The 24,147-nt window shown below is 45.7% G+C and overlaps 2 protein-coding genes and 1 pseudogene across 2 annotated transcripts; 2 read left to right on the top strand and 1 right to left on the bottom strand.

Moving 5' to 3' along the window:
- The first annotated feature begins 1,471 nt into the window (after window positions 1-1,471).
- LOC115205045 (DNA polymerase alpha subunit B-like) lies at window positions 1,472-10,920 on the top strand (annotated as a pseudogene).
- Window positions 10,921-11,056: 136 nt separating this feature from the next.
- LOC115205592 (zinc finger protein ubi-d4) lies at window positions 11,057-15,974 on the top strand. Its single transcript, XM_029771736.1, has 10 exons — window positions 11,057-11,129; window positions 11,839-11,999; window positions 12,087-12,194; window positions 12,313-12,506; window positions 12,653-12,830; window positions 12,938-13,072; window positions 13,372-13,503; window positions 13,826-13,938; window positions 14,025-14,106; window positions 14,219-15,974. The coding sequence occupies exons 1-10, from the start codon at window positions 11,104-11,106 to the stop codon at window positions 14,305-14,307; spliced, it is 1,218 nt and encodes a 405-aa protein (XP_029627596.1). The 5' UTR covers window positions 11,057-11,103; the 3' UTR covers window positions 14,308-15,974.
- Window positions 15,975-16,124: 150 nt separating this feature from the next.
- Window positions 16,125-21,848, bottom strand: LOC115205044 (sodium/potassium/calcium exchanger 3-like). The gene is made up of 13 exons (XM_029770605.1): window positions 21,251-21,848; window positions 20,926-21,036; window positions 20,727-20,803; window positions 20,465-20,539; window positions 19,951-20,035; window positions 19,583-19,686; window positions 19,392-19,496; window positions 19,154-19,241; window positions 18,633-18,715; window positions 17,997-18,165; window positions 17,469-17,635; window positions 17,247-17,361; window positions 16,125-16,652 (listed from the first exon to the last, which is right to left on the bottom strand). Exons 1-13 carry the CDS (start codon window positions 21,366-21,368, stop codon window positions 16,420-16,422), a joined length of 1,530 nt encoding a protein of 509 aa, XP_029626465.1. The 5' UTR covers window positions 21,369-21,848; the 3' UTR covers window positions 16,125-16,419.
- Window positions 21,849-24,147: the final 2,299 nt, after the last annotated feature.

The raw sequence follows: 24,147 nt of genomic DNA, 5'->3' as shown, positions 1-24,147 counted from the left end.
TACAGGGGGTACCGGTGCCGAGTCAGTATGTGGGGGTACAGGTTAGTCGAGGTCATTTGTACATGTAAAGTGACTATGCATAGATAATAACCAGCAAGTAGCAGCAGTGTAAAAACAAAGGGGGGATTTCAATGTAAATAGTCCAGGTGGCCATTTGATTAATTGTTCAGCAGTCTTATGTCTTGGGGTAGAAGCTGTTAAGGAGCCTTTTTGACCTATACTTGGTGCTCCGGTTCCGCTTGCCGTGCGGTAGCAGAGAGAACAGTCTATGACTTGGGTGACTGGAGTCTTTGACAATTTTTAGGCCTTCCTCTGACACCGCCTAGTATACAGGTCCTGGATGGCAGGAAGCTTGGCCCCAGTGATGTACTGGGCCGTACCCTCTGTAGCACCTTATGGTCGAATGTCAAGCAGTTGCCATACAAGGTGGCAATGCAACCGGTCAGGATGCTCTCGATGTTGCAGCTGAATAACTTTTTGAGGATTTGGGGACCCATGCCAAATCTTTTCAGTCTCCTGAGGGGGAAAAGGTGTTGTCGTGCCCTCTTCACGACTGTCTTGGTGTGTTTGGACCATGATAGTTCGTTGGAGATGTGGACACCAAGGAACTTGAAACTCTCAACCCGCTCCACTTCAGCCCCGTCAATGTTAATGAGGGCCTGTTCGGCCCTCAATTTCCTGTAGTCCATGATCAGCTCCTTTTTCTTGCTCACATTGAGGGAGAGGTTGTTGTCCTGGCACCACACTGCCAGGTCCCTGACCTCCTCCCTATAGGCTGTCTCATCGTTGTCGGTGATCAGGCCTACCACTGTTGTGTTGTCAGCAAACTTAATGATGGTGTTGGAGTCGTGCTTGGTCACGCAGTCGTGGGTGAACAGGGAGTACAGGACCGGACTAGGCACACAACCCTGAAGGGCCCCCATGTTGAGGATCAGCGTGGCAGATGTGTTGTTGCCTACCCTTACCACCTGGGGGCCGCCCGTCAGGAAGTCCAGGATCCAGTTGCAGAGGTAGGTGTTTAGTCCCACGGTCCTTACTTTAGTGATGAGCTTTGTGGGCGCTATGGTGTTGAACACTGAGCTGTAGTCAATGAATAGCATTTTCACACAGGTATTCCTTTTGTCCAGGTGGGAAATGGCAGTGTGGGGTGTGATTGAGATTGCATCATCTGTGGATCTGTTGGGGCGGTATGTAAATTTGAGTGGGTCTAGGGTTTCTGGGATAATGGTGTTGATGTGAGCCATTTATAATATGATATGTTGTGTTATCATGATAAGTGGCCAAGCCTAACACTACGGCTGTGTTACTTCTGTGATATATTCCAGATTGTGCAGGAGATGAGTTGAGTTCAGTATTATAAATACCCTTGTAGCCGTGGAAATGGTATGTGAGCATATGATTTACTAGTCCTATGTTTACCACTGTGTTCCTTAGGCGGACACACTCACCGGCAGCAGACCTTCCAAGAACTATGCAAGTGGGAAGGAAATCTGAACATGTTGACGTTTCCGTTCTCTTGTATAATAACAGTGTCACGACTTCCGCCGAAGTCAGTCCCTCTCGTTTGGGCGGCGTTCGGTGGTCGGCGTCACCGGCTTTCTAGCCATCGCCGATCCACTTTTCATTTTCCATTTGTTTTCTCTTTGTCTTACACACCTGGTTTCAATTCCCCAATTAGTTGTTCATTATTTAACCCTCTGTTCCCCCATGTTTGTTTGTGAGTAATTGTTTATTGTATTGTGGTCCGTATGTGTGGCCTTGTATTTATACGACGTGTATTGTGAATTATTTGACTAAATTGCTTTCATTACTCATATCTGCTGTCCTGCGCCTGACTCATCTCACCAGCTACACACAGGCGCATAACAAACAGACAATTTTTTGTATTTGTTTAGTATTGCGATATTTATGAATTACAAAATAAATGTATTTTTACATGATATGAATGCAAATTAAAACTGGAAGACACAGCGAGACATTGTTTTTTCCAGTGATTTATTTATTTTATGGATTAAACCATTAAGCACCACTATCAAAGGAAACAGTAGACAGCAGTGTACTCAGAGTACTCGCTCTTCCCTAGACAGGTGGTCACCATGAAGGGCATGAATACCTCAGGGAGGAAGTTGGTAGCATCTAAACTCTGAGGTCAGAGGGATTCCTCTAAAACATCTTTGTTCGATTTCCTGGATCCTGATCAAGCCTATTCCAAGACTAAAAGCATGTTCGACTGAGATTCTCAAGCTGACCGGTATGACTTCATGGAGATTCTCAAGCTGACCGGTATGACTTCATGGAGATGCTCAAGAAACCTACATCCCCTCTGATGGCCTGAGCTTTGACCCCCTGGTGGACCTCATCAACGTCATCATCGGGGACCTCCCCGATGTCTGCATACTGGTCAGTAGAATTTACCTCTCTTTATGAGGTAACACACACGTTTGCTGTCTGACTGTAGTTTGTATGTTTGTCCCTCACATCTCCTCTCTAACCCACAGCTGGGAACCTTTGTGGACTCCTAACATGAGCAGATAGAGGTACCTTTTCCTTCTCTCTTGGTTACTGACTCTAGAGTTAGTTTTACATATCTAGGATGTTGACTTGCATTTTATATCAAAGTTGATTTCTTTCTTTCTTTGCATGTGACAGAAATCTCTGTTGACCGAGACGTTTGATGCCATCTTCTCCAGATGTGTGGGGAGCATCGTGAAAGGCACCGAAGGGTAAATATGACTTTATATTAACCTATCCACTACACACACTGCCTCATTTTACACCCTACATACCGACCACATTAGCTCAAATGCTTCCCTTGCTGTTGTAAACATAGTTGTACTTCCTCCTCAGAGTTGGATGTCTGTTTGTATTTGTTCCCCCCGAGAGAGATGTCCACCATCACTTCATTTACCACAACCCCCTTTTACCCTGCCGGACCTCCGCAAGGACGATGCAAAGGTAAAGTGGCCCACATGATGTCATTCAGAACTGAGACACCTGCTGTCACTCAGAAAATGGAATGTATTATCATACAGGAAAAGAGACATCTTCATTTGTAGAAAAACGGGCATGCCCTCGCTCAATAATGTGTTACATTGTTTTTTCATTGGCTCTTCAGCATGTGACCCTGGTGCCTGACCCCTGCACCCTGCTCAATGAGGGTGTGACCTTTAGCCTGACCTCTACAGACATCCTGTCCTACATGGGAGCAGAGGAGTTCAGCTGGTGAGTACATGTGTGTTCTGCTCCAAACCTCTACACTCTTTCTCTTTGGTGTTCCTAGATTCACATTGCTTACCATGAGTGCTCTTTTAATCAAAGTAATTATAAGGCAATACTGTTCTGTGTCGCTGGTTCGGACAGATTCTCACGCATCTTGAAACATATGCTGACCTGGAGAAAGTGAGTGAGCACATGGACAGAGGGGTCTAAGTGATTGATTTTATTTGACAATTTAAAAACACAATAAAACCACAAATGTGGATACAATGCATAAAACAATGTCTAGGAAAAGACAAAGTTAAACATATTGTGGCAAAGAAGGGGGTCGAGTGATAAATGGCAGATATGTGAGGGCAGAACTAATAAACGGGCTCTGCCCGATCACTAAAATGGCCACCCCGATCAGAACTACAGATCACAAAATGGCCGACTGCCAAAACTACAATTCCCAGAAGCAAGGGGAACCCTCAGAAGGTGGAGCCGACCCACAGATAAAAGGTCAAGAAAAACCAGGAAGAGAGAGAGAGGGCGGGAAGGATCTATGAACCATAGAGAGAGAGAGACATTCTACATTGGCTGGATTTACCGTGTACGAGCTGGACTGTTTTGGACTTACCTGTTGGCGTTTAGACCTGGACCTACCGAGAACCAGATTTGTGTACCGAACCCTGCTATCCTTGACCTTACCTGTGGCCTGGGTGGACCAGGACAGAGAAACAAACATACAGGTACTGTCATGTTCGAAAGAACTTTAATTCTGGGCTGACTTTGGTGACAGTTTCTCACTTAATTTGTGACAAACGCTCCTAGCTTTGAAGAGGTTTGCCACACGTGGTGGAGAATGTGGGCACTGGATTAACCATACCGCTGGTTAGGTAGAAAAAATAAAAAAATAAATTAAAAAAAAGTTTAGTTAGCACTCCAAAGGGGAGTCTGGTTTTTTTTGTTTTTTTTTGTGGCTTTGTTTGGTTAGGACAGTTTTTTTCAGGAAAATTAGTATGGAGGGAGCCATACAGGCCCTGTTACAAGCGGTGGCCGCCCAACAAGAGGCAACTAGAGCTCAACAAATAGCTCATCAGGATGCAATGCGAATGTATCAGGACACGTTACAGGTCCAGCACCACACCAACCAGCTGCTCAGAGAAGAGCAAGAGAGAAACACCCGGGAGTTAAGAGAAGGCCTAAAGGGTCTAGCGGACCAAATTGGGGCTCAGTTACCAGCTGCAAATACCCAAAGGTGGGCCAATCATTTTCTTCAAAAAATGACAGCGCATGATGATGTGGAAGCATATCTTACCACCTTCGAAAGGACGGCAGAGAGGGAGAAGTGGCCGAAAGAAGAATGGGCAGGGCTTCTGGCACCATACCTGGCAGGGGATGCTCAAAAAGCATATTTCGACCTGGAGTTGAAGGATGCACAGGATTACGATAAACTCAAGGGAGAGATTCTGACTAGACTGGGAGTGACCGATACTGTGAGGGCACACCGCTTCCACCAGTGGTCCTACAGACCGGGACAACCCCCCCGAACACAGATGTTCGACTTGATTCACCTGGCACGGAAATGGTTGCGACCGGAGACCCGTTCGTCCGCCGAGGTCGTCGAGACCATCGTACTCAACCAGTTTCAGCGAGGTCTACCCCAAGAAGTGCGACGATGGGTTGGCCAGAACGAGGTACTTTCCGCCGACCATCTCGTGGGCCTGGTTGAACGGTATTGTACGGCAGGATCAGCTGAGCAGGCGCAGGAGGAAAGATTTCCATTCCCTAGGCCTGGGCGAACCAGTGGACAGGGTAAGACTGTGCCAACAGGGGGAGGGGGAGGAGAGCAGCGTGGGGCCATGAGGAAAGAATCAGAATCGGGCCGAGACACTAAGGGAAAAACCGGAAACCGGGACTGGGGGTCGAGGAGGTCTCCCCCCCGGAACCCTATTACCTGTTACAATTGTAATCGACCGGGACATATTGCAGCCTACTGCCCTATTAAAGAAGAGCCAATGCAATGTAACCTCGGTGAAAAAGAAGATGAGATATGGTATGCATGTCCCGTGGTAACCACTGTACTTGAAAGATCAAGAAACAAACATATGTGCAGGGTGAAGGTTGAAGGGAAGGAGGTTGAAGCACTACTGGATTCCGGCAGTATGCTAACCCTGGTCGTTGCAAACCTAGTGCCGACGCATAAACTGGATACAAGTCAGGATATCAGTGTTACGTGCATTCATGGGGATACCCGTCTGTACCCCACAGCATTAGTGAGCATACAAACAGAGGACGGTCTGCTGGATTATGAGGTCGGCGTGATCCCAAAGATGCCATATGATGTAATATTGGGTAGATACTTTCCTAACTTTGCAAAGTTAGGTAAAAAGAACGGCATATTTGAGAAGCCAACAACCCTGACCAAGCAGGAAGAAGCATGGGGCCTTCAACCAAGGTCAAGAAAAGAGGTCTCCCAGGGGCCAACCTCACAGGTACTAGTAGGGGAGGATGAGGATGAAGTGGCAAACCTCGTTGATAATGAACAGCCCAGTACTAGTGGGGCTGGGGTCGATCTGAATCCAGAGGACGACTATCTAGAACCAGCAGACCTGGCAGGGTCCATGACTAATTTCGGGACGGCCCAACACCAGGATCCAACCCTGCAGCAAGCCAGAGCAGACGTGCAGGTCATAGATGGTACTCCCATAAATGATAGGATGATGCCTAATAGTTTTCCCCACTTCATCATGAAAAATGGTTTGGTGTACAGAGTCTCAAAAATAGGGGTTGATGTGGTGGAACAGTTGTTGGTCCCCACCCGGTACAGAAAGACAGTACTGGATCTAGCTCATGGGCACATTCTGGGTGGACACCTTGGTATCGATAAAACCCGAGACCGGATTGTAAGGAGGTTTTACTGGCCAGGAATTCAGGCTGAAGTGGCTCGGCATTGTGGAGAGTGCCCGGAGTGCCAGGTAACAGCTCCCCGACCAGCGTTTAGAAGCCCGTTAGTGCCACTCCCCATAATCGAAACGCCATTTGAGAAGATAGCGATGGACATAGTGGGCCCACTACCCAAATCTGCCAGAGGGCACCAATACATTCTGGTCATTCTAGATTATGCCACTCGCTACCCAGAAGCCATTCCCCTTCGGACAATGGCTTCCAAAAATATCGCCAAGGAACTAGTGCTATTGTTCACCAGGGTTGGGGTCCCAAAGGAGATCCTTACTGACCAGGGGACCCCCTATATGTCCCGCCTTATGGCAGACCTTTGTAAATTGTGGCAGGTGAAACAGTTGAGGACATCAGTTTACCATCCACAGACGGACGGGCTGGTTGAGAGATTCAACCGGACCCTGAAGTCAATACTCAGGAAGGTAATCGACAAGGATGGGAAAAACTGGGATTGCATGTTGCCATATCTGATGTTTGCCATTAGAGAGGTTCCTCAAGCTTCGCTGGGGTTTTCTCCCTTCGAGCTGGTATATGGGAGGCACCCCCGGGGAATCTTAGACATTGCCCGGGAAACCTGGGAACACCAATCCACCCCGTATACTAGTGTCATAGAGCACGTCACGGCAATGCAAAACAGGATAGCCACAGTCATGCCCATCGTCAGAGAGCACATGAGACAAGCACAAGAGCACCAGCGGCACGCTTATAACCGGCAGGCTACCCTGAGGGAATTTCAACCGGGAGATAAGGTGTTAGTGCTGATCCCCACGGTAGAGTGCAAACTACTAGCCACATGGAAAGGACCATATGAAGTACTGGAGAGAATAGGAGAAGTTAATTATCGGATCCGACAGCCAGGTCGACGGCCCCAGGAACAGATCTATCACATAAACCTGTTAAAAGCATGGAGAGAGAGAGAAACACTAATGGTCACGTACCCCACACACACTCAGGAGACAGCTGAAGTAAATATTTCACCTACTTTGTCCCCAGCACAAGTACAGGAAGTAAAGACCCTGATCCAGAAAAACGGAGATGTGTTTTCAGAAGTACCCGGCCGAACTGAGGTTACAGCTCATGATATCGTTTCCCTACCAGGGAGAAAAGTGAGCATGAGGCCATATCGGGTACCCGAGGCTCGACAGGCAGCGATTAGAGCAGAGACGGAGAAAATGTTGACAGCTGGAGTGATCGAAGAGTCACATAGTGAGTGGTCTAGCCCAATTGTGATGGTCTCCAAGCCCGATGGGTCTTTGCGGTTCTGTAACGACTTTCGGAAGGTAAATGAAATCTCCAAGTTTGATGCCTACCCCATGCCCAGAGTAGACGAACTACTGGAGAAAATTGGTAAAGCTCGGTACATTACGACCCTGGACCTGACAAAAGGGTACTGGCAAATTCCTCTGACCCCCAGGGCCAAAGAAAAGACAGCATTTGCATCCCCTGACGGTTTGTTTCAATACACCGTCATGCCATTCGGCCTACACGGGCCCCAGCCACCTTTCAACGGCTCATGGACAAGGTCCTAAAACCGCACCAAGCATACGCCCAAGCTTATTTAGATGACGTGGGGATCTACAGCCCAGATTGGGAATCCCACTTACCCCGGGTACAGGCGGTGTTAGACGCCCTTAGAAAGGCAGGGCTCACGGCGAACCCTGCCAAGTGTTATGTGGGGTTAGAGGAAACGGAGTATCTGGGATACACCGTGAGAAGAGGATTAATCAAACCCCAACGTAAGAAGGTGGAGGCTATTAGAGAATGGCCGAAACCAGTAAATAAGAAGCAGGTTCGAGCCTTCCTAGGGCTGACCGGGTACTACCGGAAGTTCATCCCAAGTTATGCCACAGTGGCCGCCCCACTCACCGACATGACTAGAGCCAGAGGGCCAAACATGGTCAAGTGGGATGAAAGGGCCACCAACGCATTTAGGACATTACAGGAGGCCCTCTGCTGTAATCCAGTGCTGGTGGTACCAGACTTTGAGAGAGAGTTTGTGGTTCAGACGGATGCTTCAGAGGTCGGCTTGGGAGCAGTGCTGTCCCAAGAGGTAGAAGGGGTGGAACACCCCATCCTGTTTTTAAGCAGGAAGCTGGAACCACGGGAAACCAACTACTCAGTTGTTGAGAAAGAGGCGCTGGCAGTAAAGTGGGCTCTGGAAAGCCTGAAATACTACCTGCTGGGGCGCCACTTCACCCTCATCAGTGACCATGCACCACTCACCTGGATGCATAGGGCTAAAGAGAAGAACGCTCGGGTGATGCGGTGGTTTTTGAGTCTCCAACCGTTTCACTTTGACTTGAAACACAGAGCAGGAAAGGAAATGGGAAATGTGGATGGGTTATCCCGCATGCACGCATATTTTGCTGCGGTAGCCCGACCTAGGGGGTCGGATCTAGGGGGGGAGATGTGTGGCAAAGAAGGGGGTCGAGTGATAAATGGCAGATATGTGAGGGCAGATCTAATAAACGGGCTCTGCCCGATCACTAAAATGGCCACCCCGATCAGAACTACAGATCACAAAATGGCCGACTGCCAAAACTACAATTCCCAGAAGCAAGGGGAACCCTCAGAAGGTGGAGCCGACCCACAGATAAAAGGTCAAGAAAAACCAGGAAGAGAGAGAGAGGGCGGGAAGGATCTATGAACCATAGAGAGAGAGAGACATTCTACATTGGCTGGATTTACCGTGTACGAGCTGGACTGTTTTGGACTTACCTGTTGGCGTTTAGACCTGGACCTACCGAGAACCAGATTTGTGTACCGAACCCTGCTATCCTTGACCTTACCTGTGGCCTGGGTGGACCAGGACAGAGAAACAAACATACAGGTACTGTCATGTTCGAAAGAACTTTAATTCTGGGCTGACTTTGGTGACAGTTTCTCACTTAATTTGTGACAAACGCTCCTAGCTTTGAAGAGGTTTGCCACAATATTTCCATTGTGTTCAAAAACATCAAACATGTTACACATTAGCAGCTGAAAGCTGAATTGTAGTAAACGTCACTTGGCCAAAATAATGGGGGGAGAGTGTTTAGCTTGAAGGGCATAGATTCAACCCACTACTATCCTGTGTCCACACAGCAATTATTTCACTTCCTGACTATTGATCTTGGACTTGTTGAAGGAAAGAATAATTCATTTCTTCCCTGTTCTGTGTGTAATTATTTAGCTACTACCCCCTGTAACCGCCTGTGGAGGAGGTGAACATGGACTATGAGACGTTCCAGAGCCACGGCCAGATGCCCCTCAGTCATGATGTGCTCATCGTCTCCTCCGAGCTTATTCATCAAGGTGAACAACATGTGTGGTGGTTCATTTCTGTACTATCAAATTAGGAGAGACAAACCTTTCACATAAGTCAGAGTTATACTTAAACTACATCTTTAATAATAAGAGCTTTGCAATAGCAATGACTTTCAACGATTCACCATTTTCTAATGATCCGTTGAGACTGACAACACAATGGCTACTGAGATCTTTTATAGCAAAGATCCACCCCCTAGTCGACATAACAAACCACAGATATTAGGAATTATCGTTCAGTTTGGTCCCTAAGACGAGGTTGCTATCTTGTTCCTGTTACTCCTAGCACAAAAACACCAACTCATCCAATGGCATAAATCAATTGTCAACTCTAGATACTCCCATCTCAAGTAAAAACCCCTTCTTGACCCCACTCCTGGACAAGCTCAATGAGGGGAGTGAGCCTCTAGGTCATACACTATCCCAGGATAGGTGCAACATCAGAGAGGACATACAATGGTTCCAGACACTGCCATACACCTCCCACCAATGCCAAAGGAGGGAGTGACTTGCGCACAGACATTGTGGAAACCAGTAATTGGTTCCCCATTAATCACACCATCCCTTCAAATGGTTTAACAGATACATTCACATATGAAGACAATGTTCCCCCCTGTCCTCTCCCTTTCTGATATTCTGCATAGCACCAGAGACATGTAAAAGACAAGCCTGACCTCTCCCCTCTCTGGGCCCCAGGTAACTGAGCCCCAGCTGAGGGAAGAAGTGCAACTGCCAACACCAGAGTCCAAAGGGATACATTCTAATAACAAGTATATCACATAAGCATATTATGCAGATAAGACATCTTAATTATCTATGTTACCCAACTAATTCTGATTCATCCGCCACATGGCTGGTTCACACAGTGGAAACTTACTCGGCCTCTCTCTCTCTTTCCCTCTCTCCATCTTTCTCTCTCCCTCTTTCTATCTCTCTCTTCCTCCCTCTCTCTGACACACACATTTACAATGAAGCTTAAAAAACGTGTATGTCTTTTTCACAGGATGTGATTGGCTGCGTATGTGTCAATCCTGGATGCCTGACCAAGGGCCAGGTGCGAGGGAGTTACGGCAGGCTGCTCATCCAGAGGAGCTCCACATCGATAGATGGGAAGAGAGTCCGTCCCTGTGATGCCAGTCAAGTGGTCAAGATCTAACCTGAATTAAAGACTGACTGAAGATTGATTCCTCTCCTACCTCTAATATCCTCTAATATTACAAAATGATCTATTGTACAACAACTATTAATGTAGCTAGCTGCTTACGATAATTTCATTGGATAATTTGCTCAGTCCTGTATGTGCTTGTTATCCTACTGAATCACTAGTGATTTTACAGTGTAGTTTTCCTGAGACATGTTGGGCACTTCAATGATTAGTTCTGTTCATGTTGGGCACTTCAATCATATATTCTGATTCTCACACTCTTCTTGTTAATAAATCATTATTTCTCAATCTGCTTATTGTGTTGTATTTATTTTCAGCTGGCATTGTTCAACCAGTGATTTTTCTACTGCAATTTGCTCAAGTTTAAATGAGAATACTCAAAAGGACCTTTGTTTTGATAAACTGGAAATGGATCTTGAACCCAGCTACACGCGCAGGCGCAGTGGACATTTTGACTACTGCACTGAGCAAACATGGCGGCGGCCGTAGATAGTGTTGTGTAAGTTGTCCTTAATTTTTTGTGCGAGTAGGAGCATGTGACACATTCAGAGATGTTGGCCCCGACGTAGGAGTTGACAATGTATTGGAAATGATGGAGAAAATTACTATTTGCCCTCTAGTTGACTTTACAACAAAGCGTTGTCTACACGTAGATAGCCAACTAGCTATGGCTATTGTTTCTCTTTGCTAACTTGCTAGCAAGTTAGCTAGCTTATATTAGACAACAGTGCTTCAGTTAAACGATTGTCCTTTGTTAACGTACTGTAAACTGTTTCAATACAAGATTGAAATGTATAAACGGTCGATAGATTATGGTGTTTAAATTGCATCTAACGTTAACTAATAGCTACGTAGCTAGCTTTATAAATAGGCCCATCGTTCACTGAGACCAGCGTAGCTACCTTGCCAACAATTCAAGTCCACCCTGTCTGCGGTACTGCATTGTCTACCTACCGTCTCTGTATTGTTCGCTACAGCAGCCAAGTGTTTTCGTACATTTGCTCATAACTTTTCCAACATCGTTAATCAGACTCTGGGGAATACACAGAGTGGTTTGTTTGTTCAAACTGTAACTAGGTATTATCCTGTAATATTACAGGGAACGGAGTGGTCCTGTACAACAATATAGGATTATTCATTTTGAAGTGGTTAGATTAACCACCATGGTCATTTCTAGTCTAGCATGAGTGTGATTGTGCTTGTTTCAGGCTCGGTGAGCAGTACTATAAGGATGCTATGGAACAGTGCCACAGCTATAACGCTCGTCTGTGTGCTGAGAGGAGCATCCTTATGCCATTTATCGACTCTCAGACAGGTGTTGCTCAAAGCAACTGCTACATCTGGATGGAGAAGAGACACAGGAGTGCAGGTCTGTAGCGAAGACACACGTGCTCGCACACACACATTCACTCTCCCGAAAGCACACTTTAATGATACATAATTTTTTTTGGATCAGGCATGGCTCCTGGGCAGCTGTATAGCTATCCGTCTCGACGCTGGAGGAAGAAACGACGGTCCCACCCTCCCGAGGACCCCCGTTTGGTCTTCCCCCCTGTCAAATCAGGTACAATTCCTCCTCATATGGCTTTTTATTGTTTCTTCTTTATGTGTCAGAGGGAATAGTGTGGCCCGTTGGTCTTCTGCCTCCTCAGCATTGAATAAGCCTCTATCTCTCTGTGTAGCGGAGCTGGAGCTGGGTCTGAAACGGGATGCCGTGGGAGCGGTGGACGGCAGCAGCCTGGAGGCCTTGCTGAAGGGGGAGCCCCTGGAGAGGAGGGGCCCGCCGGATCCCCGGGCCCCGGAGGACAACCCAGCCACACCTGAACCTGTGGCTGCCATGGTCTCCAGCCACACCTCCTCTGGACGCATCCGCAAGGTTAGATGGGACCTCTGACCTCAGAGATCAATGCACATTTTACAAACCAGGCTCCAGACTCCTAATACTCTGTACAAAAAGGTTTGAGTTTCTCCCAATAGTCTGTCAGTGCACCAGTATTATCTCAAACTCTACTCTCCTTTCAGAGGGTGCTGGACCACGATGACTACCTGGATGATCTGGATGATGAGGACTTTGAGGATGAGACCCCCAAGAGACGAGGGAAGGGCAAGTCCAAGGGTCGTGGAGTGGGAAATGGAAAGAAGAAAATGGAGGCAGCCGCTGCAGCCTTGGAGGAGCAGGACAAACCATACGCCTGTGACAGTGAGTATAGATTTATTTGATGTCAATTCTGGTGCGTGTATGCGTGATGCAAATCCAGTTGTTGATGTGTGTGAAGACTTACACCATGATGCTGTGTGTGTTTGCAGTCTGTGGGAAGCGCTACAAGAACCGTCCGGGCCTGAGCTACCACTACACACACTCCCATCTGGCGGAGGAAGAGGGGGAGGACAGAGAGGAGATAGAGTCCCCCCCCCCCCGGCGCCAGCCTGAGGCGCACAAGAGTGAGTCACTGTTTAGAATGATTGCCACTGGAATCAACATCTACTATAGAGCTGGTCATTTTTATTATAGATGGAGAATGACTCCTGCTTATCTCATGATACCAGACCTGGGTCAAATGCATGTCTTAGTAGTTGAGGTGGGCTTCATTTACAGCAATGGAATAGTCCCAAAAGTGCACACCCAAAGCTAAATGAAGTGCACCTCAAGAGTGAGTCACTCTACTCTGGTTTCAGAGGGATATCAGTATTCTAGGGCAATGTCAGTGTATTGTCTATCTCTCTGTCTCCTCTTATTCCAGCCCCTAAGAAAGGCCCTAATGGTCTGGCCCTGCCCAACGACTACTGCGACTTCTGTCTGGGAGACTCCGCCCACAACCAGAAGACCGGCCAGTCAGAGGAGCTGGTGTCCTGCTCAGACTGCGGCCGCTCTGGTACGAACCTCCCACCCATGTCCCGCATTTCCATTAAAGGGAGAGTTCAGGCAAAATCTATTTAACCTGACTTGTGTCTGAAGGCCCATAGTGACAGAGTCCACAATAATCCATTATTTATTTTTGCCACAGCCAGGAGTTAGCATTGTCAAAATTCACAAATGTAAACAGCCAAACTGATGTTAGCAATGCTGCTGCACTGTTTGCAATGTTAGACTATAATGTAGTAGTCTGGCTCTGTTTGTGTTCTGTTGATGTATTTAAACCTTTATTTAACCCAGTTGGTAAGGCATTGAGAACAGACCTGTCTGTCTCCCTTCAGGTCACCCGTCCTGCCTGCAGTTCACAGATGTGATGATGGCAGCTGTGAAGACGTACCGCTGGCAGTGTATCGAGTGCAAGTGCTGCAACGTCTGTGGTACCTCAGAGAACGACGTGAGTGCTGCTCCATATCTACCTTTTCATACTTCTCATTTTCTGTGTTTTCTCACACACACTGCTTCTGTTTCTCTGTCTGTCAGGACCAGCTGCTGTTCTGTGATGACTGTGATCGAGGATACCACATGTACTGCCTCAAACCTCCTATGACTGAGCCCCCAGAAGGTATGTCACAGTCTAACCACAACTCCTGCTTGACGTCAATGAAGCCCACATGTATTATGTTGATGTGGTACTGGTGAGTTTAAACTCTCTTTCTCTCTGTGTGTGTTTCCAGGTAGTTGGAGTTGTCACCTTTGCCTGGTGCTGCTTAAGGACAAGGCATCCATATACAAGCAGCAGAGCCCCACCACAGAGGATGAATAGGGGTTAGTTATTAGTATCTTTGGGGCCACCCAAGAGTAACCCACCCTGCCCTCAGCCAGGGGACCCCACCTTACCACCCCACACAACGACAGTAAGCCCTCACACCCTGGTCCACACCCCTTCAATGACCAGGAGCTAGGGTCTGGGTCTGATTGGGGACTGGAAAGGAGGGAGTCCTCTCACCACAACCCTGTCGGCAAGCCCCACCCCTTCCCGTCTCTCCTCCTATCATGGCTGTTATCTCCCCTGGACTGTTACACACTCTGCAGAGACTACCGTTACCACTGTCTCTACAGAGTTCATGTTAGAAAGAAAGGATTAGCATCTCACGCTAACTATTCCCCAACTCCCCCCCCTCTCCTTTATATGGTGTGGACTGCTAAGACAGGCAGTGTGCTTAATTTGTTGCCAAATTATCTATTTTTACTTGTTAAAAATAACCAAGTGTATTGATTTATGGATTTCAAAATATGATCATGTGGTTGAGGGATATTAATAGTGAAGTTTTGTCTGTGTACTTCTTTTGGATGTTTTTAAAAACATTTATCTCAAAGGTTTTCCTGCAACAACAAAAAAACAAAGGAACCTCTGGCGCCAAGGTCCATATGCTCTGTCCCAAATGACACTCTATTCGCTACATTGTGCACTTCTTTTGCCAGGGTCCAATAGGGTGCCTTTTGGGAGGCAACCATAGTCATTCTATTGTGACTGAATCACATCCTACTGCTGGTTTGATTTTAAATCTAACATTATTGAACATTTGTCAGCTATCATCTTTAAGGTTTTTGTAGCTGTTCATATCTGTGCCACAATGAGATAGGCACATTGCATGCAGACTTGCACCTGTACTTGAGTTCGAATGCACACACACTCAATTCTTTAGACTTTGATTTATTATATTTTTACATTTTATATATCACTTGATATTCCATGGGGTTGGGGATTTTTTTCTAGTAGAATTTTGTAAAGTACCGGTATATACTAACGACGTCAATGGAAAACAATCATATAACACAATGTCAGTACTGTATGACCTTTTGTATTTGTTTTAAGTATCATTTAGATTGATTTTCTTTTGTGATATCATGTTAATGATCTCCATAATGAGTATTTATGGTAAATAATGTATTTTTATTTACTTTCTTTTTGTATTGAAACTGCTTTTGCCCTATTAAAATGTCAATGTATCTGCTAACAAAAATGTCTTGGAAAATGTGTCTTAGAGAAGTGACATGGCCATATAGGCAATCCCCAAGCTGCTGTTCATACTTCAGCAATCGGCACCTCCAAAACTTACAAGAAACTCAGGGAGGGGTACATTTTGGCTAAATTATGTAAGCTATAAAAGGAGGGAGACTGCAAAAGGGATTATTGCACAGACTGGTATTTCACTCAACACTCATTCTCTAAAAACTGGATGCTCCGAAGTATTTACAGCAATGAAAACAGTGCAATCAGTCCAACCGTGAGTGAATAGAACATGCTAAACACTACATACATGAGTGATACTACAAACATACAATGATGTATGATTACTGCTGTGGCACTCCTAAAAGCAATACAAATGTGGGTCTTAAAGGTCCAATGCAGATGTTTTTACCTCAATCAAATTATTTATAACAATTAAGTACCTTACTGTGATTGTTTTAAATTAAAATGGTCAAAAAGAGGTTTGTAACTCTCTTATTGGTCTATTAAGTAATTTACTGCCTGGTGATGTCGCCATGGAAGGCCTAAACTCCAGCCCAACGAAACAGGCTGAAATTTCAGGCGGTCTTTTCAAACTGCTCTTACACTAAAAGGACATTATCATTGTTTTCACAATTTCACAGTGTTATTCCATAGTGTGGAAATATATATAAAACAGGAATATCAGGTTTTTGACTTCACTGGGCCTTTAACACTTTCACATTAAAGAATATGATTCCTCATTGTCATTACGTAACTGTAAACTGTAGATGGATTCAATACATTATAAATTCATTGTGTGAAGTGCATGTTCTCAAATAGTAATCTTGGAATATCACATTTTTCTGTATAAAACTATGTCAAAGATCCAGTTTGCAATGTGTATCAAATATCAAATGTGAGGTTTCCCATCAATATAACTGTTCATAACTTTGTCTCAGAAATGCAAATGAACCCTAAATACCCGTACACATACAACTGGTCAACAAGTGAAAATTCCACATCAAATAGTATCATCGTAATCATACTAAAATGTGTGGGAACCTGGCCTACAGTCGCTGGAAGCCGACTGAGCAGAGTAGGAAGATGGCAAGTATCATTAAACAGAGGCCCAGTCTGCGGTCCAACCACCAACGGTTCAGATGAACACTCAGGACCTGCAGAGATGTGAGAGGAGAAAGTACTGTATACTGTTTGACTTTGTCCTAAAAATATAGACTTTAAGAGATATTACAGTGATACAGTGAGAAACACTATCCCAACAGCAGAATGACTGAATACACCAGGCCTTTACTGTTGATGAACACCTGCCAACCATAAAAACACGCAATCTTTGCATCTGGGAACCTCAAGGGTACAACGTCTAGCAGCTTTTTGGTTTATCAACCAGAACCACACAGAAACAAATCAACACCAAAAAATATGTCCCTACCTCTGATCCGTAGTCAACCACCAGAGTGCACAGGAACCAAGGAAACCCAAGTCCCAGAAGCACATCAAAGATATTACTACCAATGGAGTTAGAGACAGCCATGTCATTCATATATATATATACATATACATATACATATATATATATATATATATACATATACATATATATATATACATACATACACACACACATATACATATATATATATACACACACACACACACACACACACACACACACAGAGACAGGCATGTCCTTCATACCGTACAAAACAAAAAGGCTAACATCACAACACACACAGACCGTGTTCCGGTACCTCGTTGTGCGACGATGAGGCTGGCCAAACAGTCTGGTACGCTGGTGCCAGCTGCCAGGAAGGTGATGCCCATCACCACCTCAGGGATGCCCAGCGTGAAACTGATAATGGTCACCTGGAAGGGCATTAGGTGACATAGGAGATTATGTGATGTGTGTTATGTGTAGGAACATGTGTGTGTTTTTATGTGTGAGCTTGTGTATGTGTGCTCTGTAGTCATACCATCCAGACCATGAGGTAGGAGAAGAGTGTGATCCAGAGTATGGAGGCCAGAAAGGTCAGGAGGTACCAGCGGCTCCGGCGAGGCAGGACACAGTTAGGTACGGTGCAGCAGAGCAGCAGGCACAAAGGCCATGACCCCAGCCAGCGCATACGCTCACAGTGCCCTCCTGAGGACGGAGGGAGCAGCACCTTGGTTTTCCAATCATCAATCAATCAAGTGCAACAGTAGTCCCAAAGAGCTTTACAGTAACCTGACCTCAACCTACAAAGAGCTTTACAGTAACCTGACCTCAACCTACAAAGAGCTTTACAGTAACCTGACCTCAACCTACAAAGAGCTTTACAGTAACCTGACCTCAACCTACAAAGAACTTTACAGTAACCTGACCTCAACCTACAAAGAGCTTTACAGTAACCTGACCTCAACCTACAAAGAACTTTACAGTAACCTGACCTCAACCTACAAAGAGCAAGAAGCAGCATCAAGGAACCAGACTTTATCATCAGAATAAGTAAGGTAACACTCACCTGGCACTATCAAGGGACTGAAAGGGACCACCTCTTCTTCCTCCAGCTCCTCCTCTTCCTCCTCTTTGGGCTGTAACCCCCCTGTGTTCCCCTCTGGGCCCCCATCCCTGTCTCCGTCCCCCTCCAGTGGCTGCCTCTCACTGTTCCCCGCCCAACCGCTCTCTATTCCCTATGTGGCCCCATCTCCCCCCTCACCCCACCGATCAACCTCTGCCTCTGTGTGAGTGAGAAGGTAAGAGACACATTTTATACGTTTTACAGTTTTTATCTGTTAGAGTAGGAGTATGTCACAACTCGAGCATGGTGCAGGAGGACATCCAACAGCACAATGTTGGCATTCAGCATTCAGCCAGAACAGAGCAACAGGGATGACACAAGCATAGTGTGTGTGTGTCTGTGTTTTGTAATCATGCATCCAGCAAAGGCTAAGGCATGGGGGTGTAAGGGAATATGCAATGTATGTGTGAGTGTTTTCTCTTCTATTATAACCATGCATCTTTGCATGCTAAGTTGTGGACACATACCGCTGTGTGTGTGGTGTGTACCTCAGTGATGACCATGCGTCCTGCCATGCGGAGTTGTGTGTGGGGGGGGGGGGGGGGGGGGATGTGGGATGATCAGGAGACGGAGGCTTGCCTCAGAGAAGCTCAGCTGGTGAGGCTGCAGACTCATCAACTCATCCCCCATCACTACTGCAGAGTCGTGCCCTGCACACGAGTCTGGGAGCAGGAGGGAGGAGGAGAGATGGAGGAGAGAGGGAGGGAGAAGGAGGGAGGGAAAGGAGACAGGGAGGAGGAGGAGAGATTGAGTAGGAGAAGAGAGGGAAGAGGAGAAGGAGAGAGGGAGGGAAAAGGAGACGGGGAGGAGGAGAGATGGAGTAGGAAAAGAGAGGGAGGAGAAGGAAGAGGAGGAGGAGGAGGAGGAGAAGGTGGAGGAGAGGGCGGATGGAGAGCAAACATTTTCAGTTGAAAGAGCTACTGTATGTCTGATCCAATAGGAATATGTTCCAATCGATTGAAAAAAATCTGAAGCAATGTGGATACAAGTGTGTGCATACACACACACACACACACACACACACAAACACTGGTAGACACAAACCCACCGCTCTTCAGCAGCACCATGTCAGTGTCACAGTCGACTCCTCCATGCCCAACTGCGGTGGTCCGTCTCAGGGTACTGAAACAGGGCTGACCCCCTCGACCACAGTGCCTTTCCACCCAGCCTGACAGGGATCTGTTGAACCTACACACAGACACAACACACAGTATCACAACCAACATCTGTCATGGATAGATACTGTACCTTGCTTGTGCTTATAGGAAGAAAAATGTTGGGGCTCCCGAGTGTTGCAGCGGTCTAAGGCACTGCATCTCAGTGCAAGAGGCGTTACTACAGTCCCTGGTTCGAATCCAGGCTGTCAATCAGCATCAGCATCAGTATAGACAGGATGTAGTAGAGAGAATCACGGAGCAGCGGCCACCAGCTCAGAGAGATGGGCTGCGAGAGAACACAACATACTGATTAACAACACCTATCTAAATCCTGCCATATTGCTTTCACCTGTTTCAAATAAGGTGAGTTACCTGTCCGGCGAAGATCCCACAGATGCCGATGATGAAGAGGATGTTGAAGACAGCCGATCCCACGATGGTGCCTACCCCCAGGTCACCTTTAGTGATGAAGACACCTGGGAGGACAAGAGGAGGATAACACCAATGCATATTGATCCAATCAGTCCAATCGGTACTCATTTGCAGGCCACTTTAGGTGACCTGGGCCATGTTCAGTATGAAAACGTTCTGGAACTTTGCAAATAGAAATGCCATGACTAGAGCTGACGTGATTGTTATTCTATACACCAGAGAGGTATGTTTGTTCTACATCATACATTTCTATCTGAACATTGGCCAAAGATTTGTCCTGCCCTGGATCAAGGATGTAGAATACTGACCAATCAAGGAGGTGAAGAGCTCAGGGGCAGAGCTTCCAGCCGCCATGAACTTTGCCCTGGCAACATCCTCACTAAGTTGAAGATTCTAGAAGAGAGGTTAAGGAGGTTAATGGATAAACAAAGAGGCTTTGTAATTTAAAGAAAACTGTAATCAGTGAAGCGGCAATCAAAAAATAATGAGGTAAACAAACCACAGGTTGGCATTTATTGAGATGACTCGTACTGGGCACAGCAATGCAGAGTGGTCAGTAGCTGGCACAACCACAAATTCATACAATCTAATTTTAAACCTAACCTAACCACACTGCTAACCCTAATGTCTCACCCTCACCTTAAATTAAGAAAAAATAAAATAATTATTAAATCATGACTTTTTACCATATAGCCAATACTGACTTTGCAGCAGGCCCATCTAGCAGAAACCAATCAGTTCTGCCTCCAAGGCAAGACTCATGACAATAAACGTCAACCTGCAAAGAAACCAACAGAAGTGGGAAGGATTCTTTATTGTCACCTCTGATATCTTCTCCAGTGATGGAACGAAACAGACATCACAGACTATAGCCAGGGCATAGAACATGTAGACCGCCTAGGAAACACAGGAAAAGAAAGTTTGTCTGTAGACTGAGTTGGATGACGTAGAGATTGTTGGGGTACTGTTACAGTAGAACGGTGTACTACGACAGCAGCGTTGAACAAGGCAGTAGGCTACGTAGAGATCCTGTTAAATGACTATATATCTATTCTAATTCCTAATGACATGGTAGGCCACTCACACAGACTACATGGAGAAGAGCTGCTCCTTTTCTCCTCTGCTCTGGAGAGAAGACATCTGCTGGAAACTTGTGGATTGCTGAGAGTGAGGGGAGAGAGATTGCACAGGGAGCAGGGAGGGGAGGAGTAATACACAGGTAAAAAGACAAGACACCAAAGATCAAAGAGCACAGGGACACAGGAACAAAAACACTAGCGCACCAGCTCTGGGCATTGTAGGAGTGTAGGTGTGGTTCTCCTCTTCTCTCTCAGGCATTAGTTCTCTCTTAGACCAGGAAAAGTCCCCAACAACATCCCTGGGGCTGGGAGAGGCTGTCAGCATAGAGCAGCATAAATTACTTCCGAAAAGGAAATATTATTAAATATTATCCGCTTATAACAAGAAACCACATTGTTTTCATGATATTGCAAGATAATGTATTAATTAAACCGGTGTGATGATTGACTAAACCACTAGTATTTTATGTATGAATGAAATGAATAACGGGACCCCCATTGGTATGAATAAACCCTGGGGGAAACGCACCTGTTACGTCAAGGTGTACGAGCCAGGTGTTAGTGACGATCCCGACACCACAGACACAGAGCCGCCTGCGCTTGGGTCTCACCGCCGCCATCATCTCGCCGCTGTTCCCTCTGCTCATATCTCGATCACCATAGCATCGGTTCTCCGGTTGATATCTGATGTTGCATGAACAACCTCAGATTGAATGTTGTTCATGCACTCTCAGGGAAAGCTAGTTCTTTACGTGCAGCCATATATTTGTATTGTCAACCTCATCATCCCTGCACTCATTATTTCCCACTCTCTTTTGCCAGAAGCTCAGCATCTTCCGCGGGCATCTCTGACACTTCCTCCACGGAACCAAGAGGCAAGATGGGCTTTTTGCTAAAGCATTCCAGTCTTGCACACAATAGCCTATCGTTTTAAGCGTCACGTCGTCGCAAGTCTGTACTGCTTCCAGAATCTCCCATTCCCATCATCTCTCCTTCGCGCCCAGTCTGTTCCAGTGTTTTCAAAGTTCCGTCACGAGGGGTGTTTACCGTGCGTTCTTGGTGCCACCGTCAGTGAGCGCGCCAATTGGGTGGGGCGCACCAAGGAGCGAGCTCCAGTTTCAGGGTCCAGATATGTACTTATCATAATAAACACTAGAGAGGTAGATATGTTATGCATACGCCATTATGTCACTAATAATTTACTATAGTACCAAGACACACATAGAGACACAATTCCAATAAATACATTTTTATTTAATTTTTATCAAAATGCATCCACAAATACGAGCACAAAATAATTGTAGCAGGAGTGGCACTGACCAATAAGTATGAGTGTGTTAACAAAATAACAATTTAAGATATATATTTTAAATGTCAAGTGCTGAGTGCTACATTACTTAGTAGATATACCCTTAAGACAATATTGATAGAGAACGAGGTCAAAGCATAATCAATAGTTTTACATTTATTCAGGGATAGTGAAACTCAAACACATCCCCTACACTGAGTCTACCAAACATTTGGAACACCTTCCTAATATTGAGTTGCACCCCCCTCATCTCTACAAGTTGTAAAAAACAAAACAGCAGCGTTGCAGTTCTTGACCCTAACCAGTGCGCCTAGCACCTACTACCATACCCTGTTCAAAGGCACTTCAATCTTTTGTCTTGCCCATTCGATGACACACATACACAATCCATGTCTTAATTGTCTCAAGGCTTAAAAATCCTTCTTTAACCTGTCTCCTCCCCTTCACCTAAACTGATTGGAGTGGATTTAACAAGTGACATCAATAAGGGATCATAGCTTTCACCTGGATTCACCTGGTTTTGGTGGTGGTTTTGTCCTAAATTAGTTAATAGACCAATAATAAAGAGAGTTCCAAACATCTCTGCTAATAACAGCTAATTTTTCATGTTCCCCTTGCCACTCTGACCACTCCCAGACATTCTTAGCAACATTTTTGCTTAATAAGAAATTGCATGGATTCACACACAAGGCATAAAACTTCAGTTACAAGAATTAACAAGCATTACCAAGCATACTTCTAGATGTTGTATTCCTCTCTGATTATAATTAGTCCTGTGCATTTGCATTAAGATAAACTCTCCTAAATATGAAAGTTAATTATTGACTATTAGATATTCAAATTACATTACTTTAATTTTATGGAGGTTATTCATTAGTGTAACGTTATTTGTTCCATGTATTTTCTTACTCATAGATGGTGATGACAGCAAAGATAGGCTTCCTCAATTCATCTGTGATGACAGTGAGGTCCATATGCCCCCTGTTCCTCCCCTTAAAAGAGAGCAATCCACCCAACCCTTAATGCATGTTAATCCCAGGCTGTGCTCGTGAGCCTTCAATTTCAAAGGTTTTGTGGTCCCTGTCATGCCCATAGTGAAAGAGAAATGATGTCTACCTGGTATATGGACGGTGTCGGGGAGAACCGAGGTGGTTATACAAAACAGGGACCAGAACTTCTGCCTCAGAGGTGTGAGAACTGTCAATCATCATTTCATATAAAACGTTCATTTAATTTGAGATGATACAGGGTCTGAATGATTGCTGTGACTTGATGTGACTTGTACTAGTATGACATGAACGTTTTTTTTTTGTTGGTCAATTTACTTTTTCAACATTGTTGTTTTGATTATGAGACAATCCATTTTTGTTTACTGTACTGTAGGGCAGGCTAGCAGAAAAAGGACAGTGCTTGTCCACCACTAGGGGGCAGTGTCACCTGTATTGACATGGAATAATCCATGTCAGGAACCACTGGAAATAAAATAAGAGCATGTTCAATAGCTCTGTTCTGTCGTGTCCTCCTCCCCACAGTGAGGATGAAGCTGCAGAGTGACCTTGTGGAGAGAGAAGAGCAGCGATCTGGCACATGAGCTGGACATCAAACCAGGTAAGAACCATTGCTTCATACAATCTAAACTTGCTCAACTGTACACTAACTAACAATGAACCAGCAACTAAACCCAAGCTAACTGTCAACATTGTCCACACTGGCCCTAGCTGACTGTTAAATGTAATTGTTGAACTCAAATCTGTGCGTGTGCGTGTGTGTGTGTGTGTGTGTGTGTGTGTGTGTGTGTGTGTGTGTGTGTGCAGTGCGTCTGTCAAGTGGACATGCAGAGAGCAGAACCCTGAAGGTGTATTCATGGTCTGTAGATCCCGTTACATATGAGGATGATGATATTGAAAGTCTTCTTGCTCCACAAGCAAAGTAAAGACAGCGTCAGCAGCAGGGAGAGGAGGAAGAGGAAGAAGGGAGGAAGAGCAGGGCGTAGCGCAGTAGACAGTTCCTCTGCAGGATCCGGGGAGGTGGTTATTGCTGAGGCTTCAGTATCTTCTGCCTCTGTGGTACAAACGAAGAGAATGATGGGACATCGGAGGCTAAGAGCAAGACGAACA

Source organism: Salmo trutta, chromosome 13, assembly GCF_901001165.1.
Source record: "Salmo trutta chromosome 13, fSalTru1.1, whole genome shotgun sequence".
NCBI lineage: Eukaryota > Metazoa > Chordata > Actinopteri > Salmoniformes > Salmonidae > Salmo > Salmo trutta.
The sequence above is the reverse complement of the archived record's forward strand: the minus strand, read 5'-3'. Positions and strand labels throughout refer to the sequence as shown.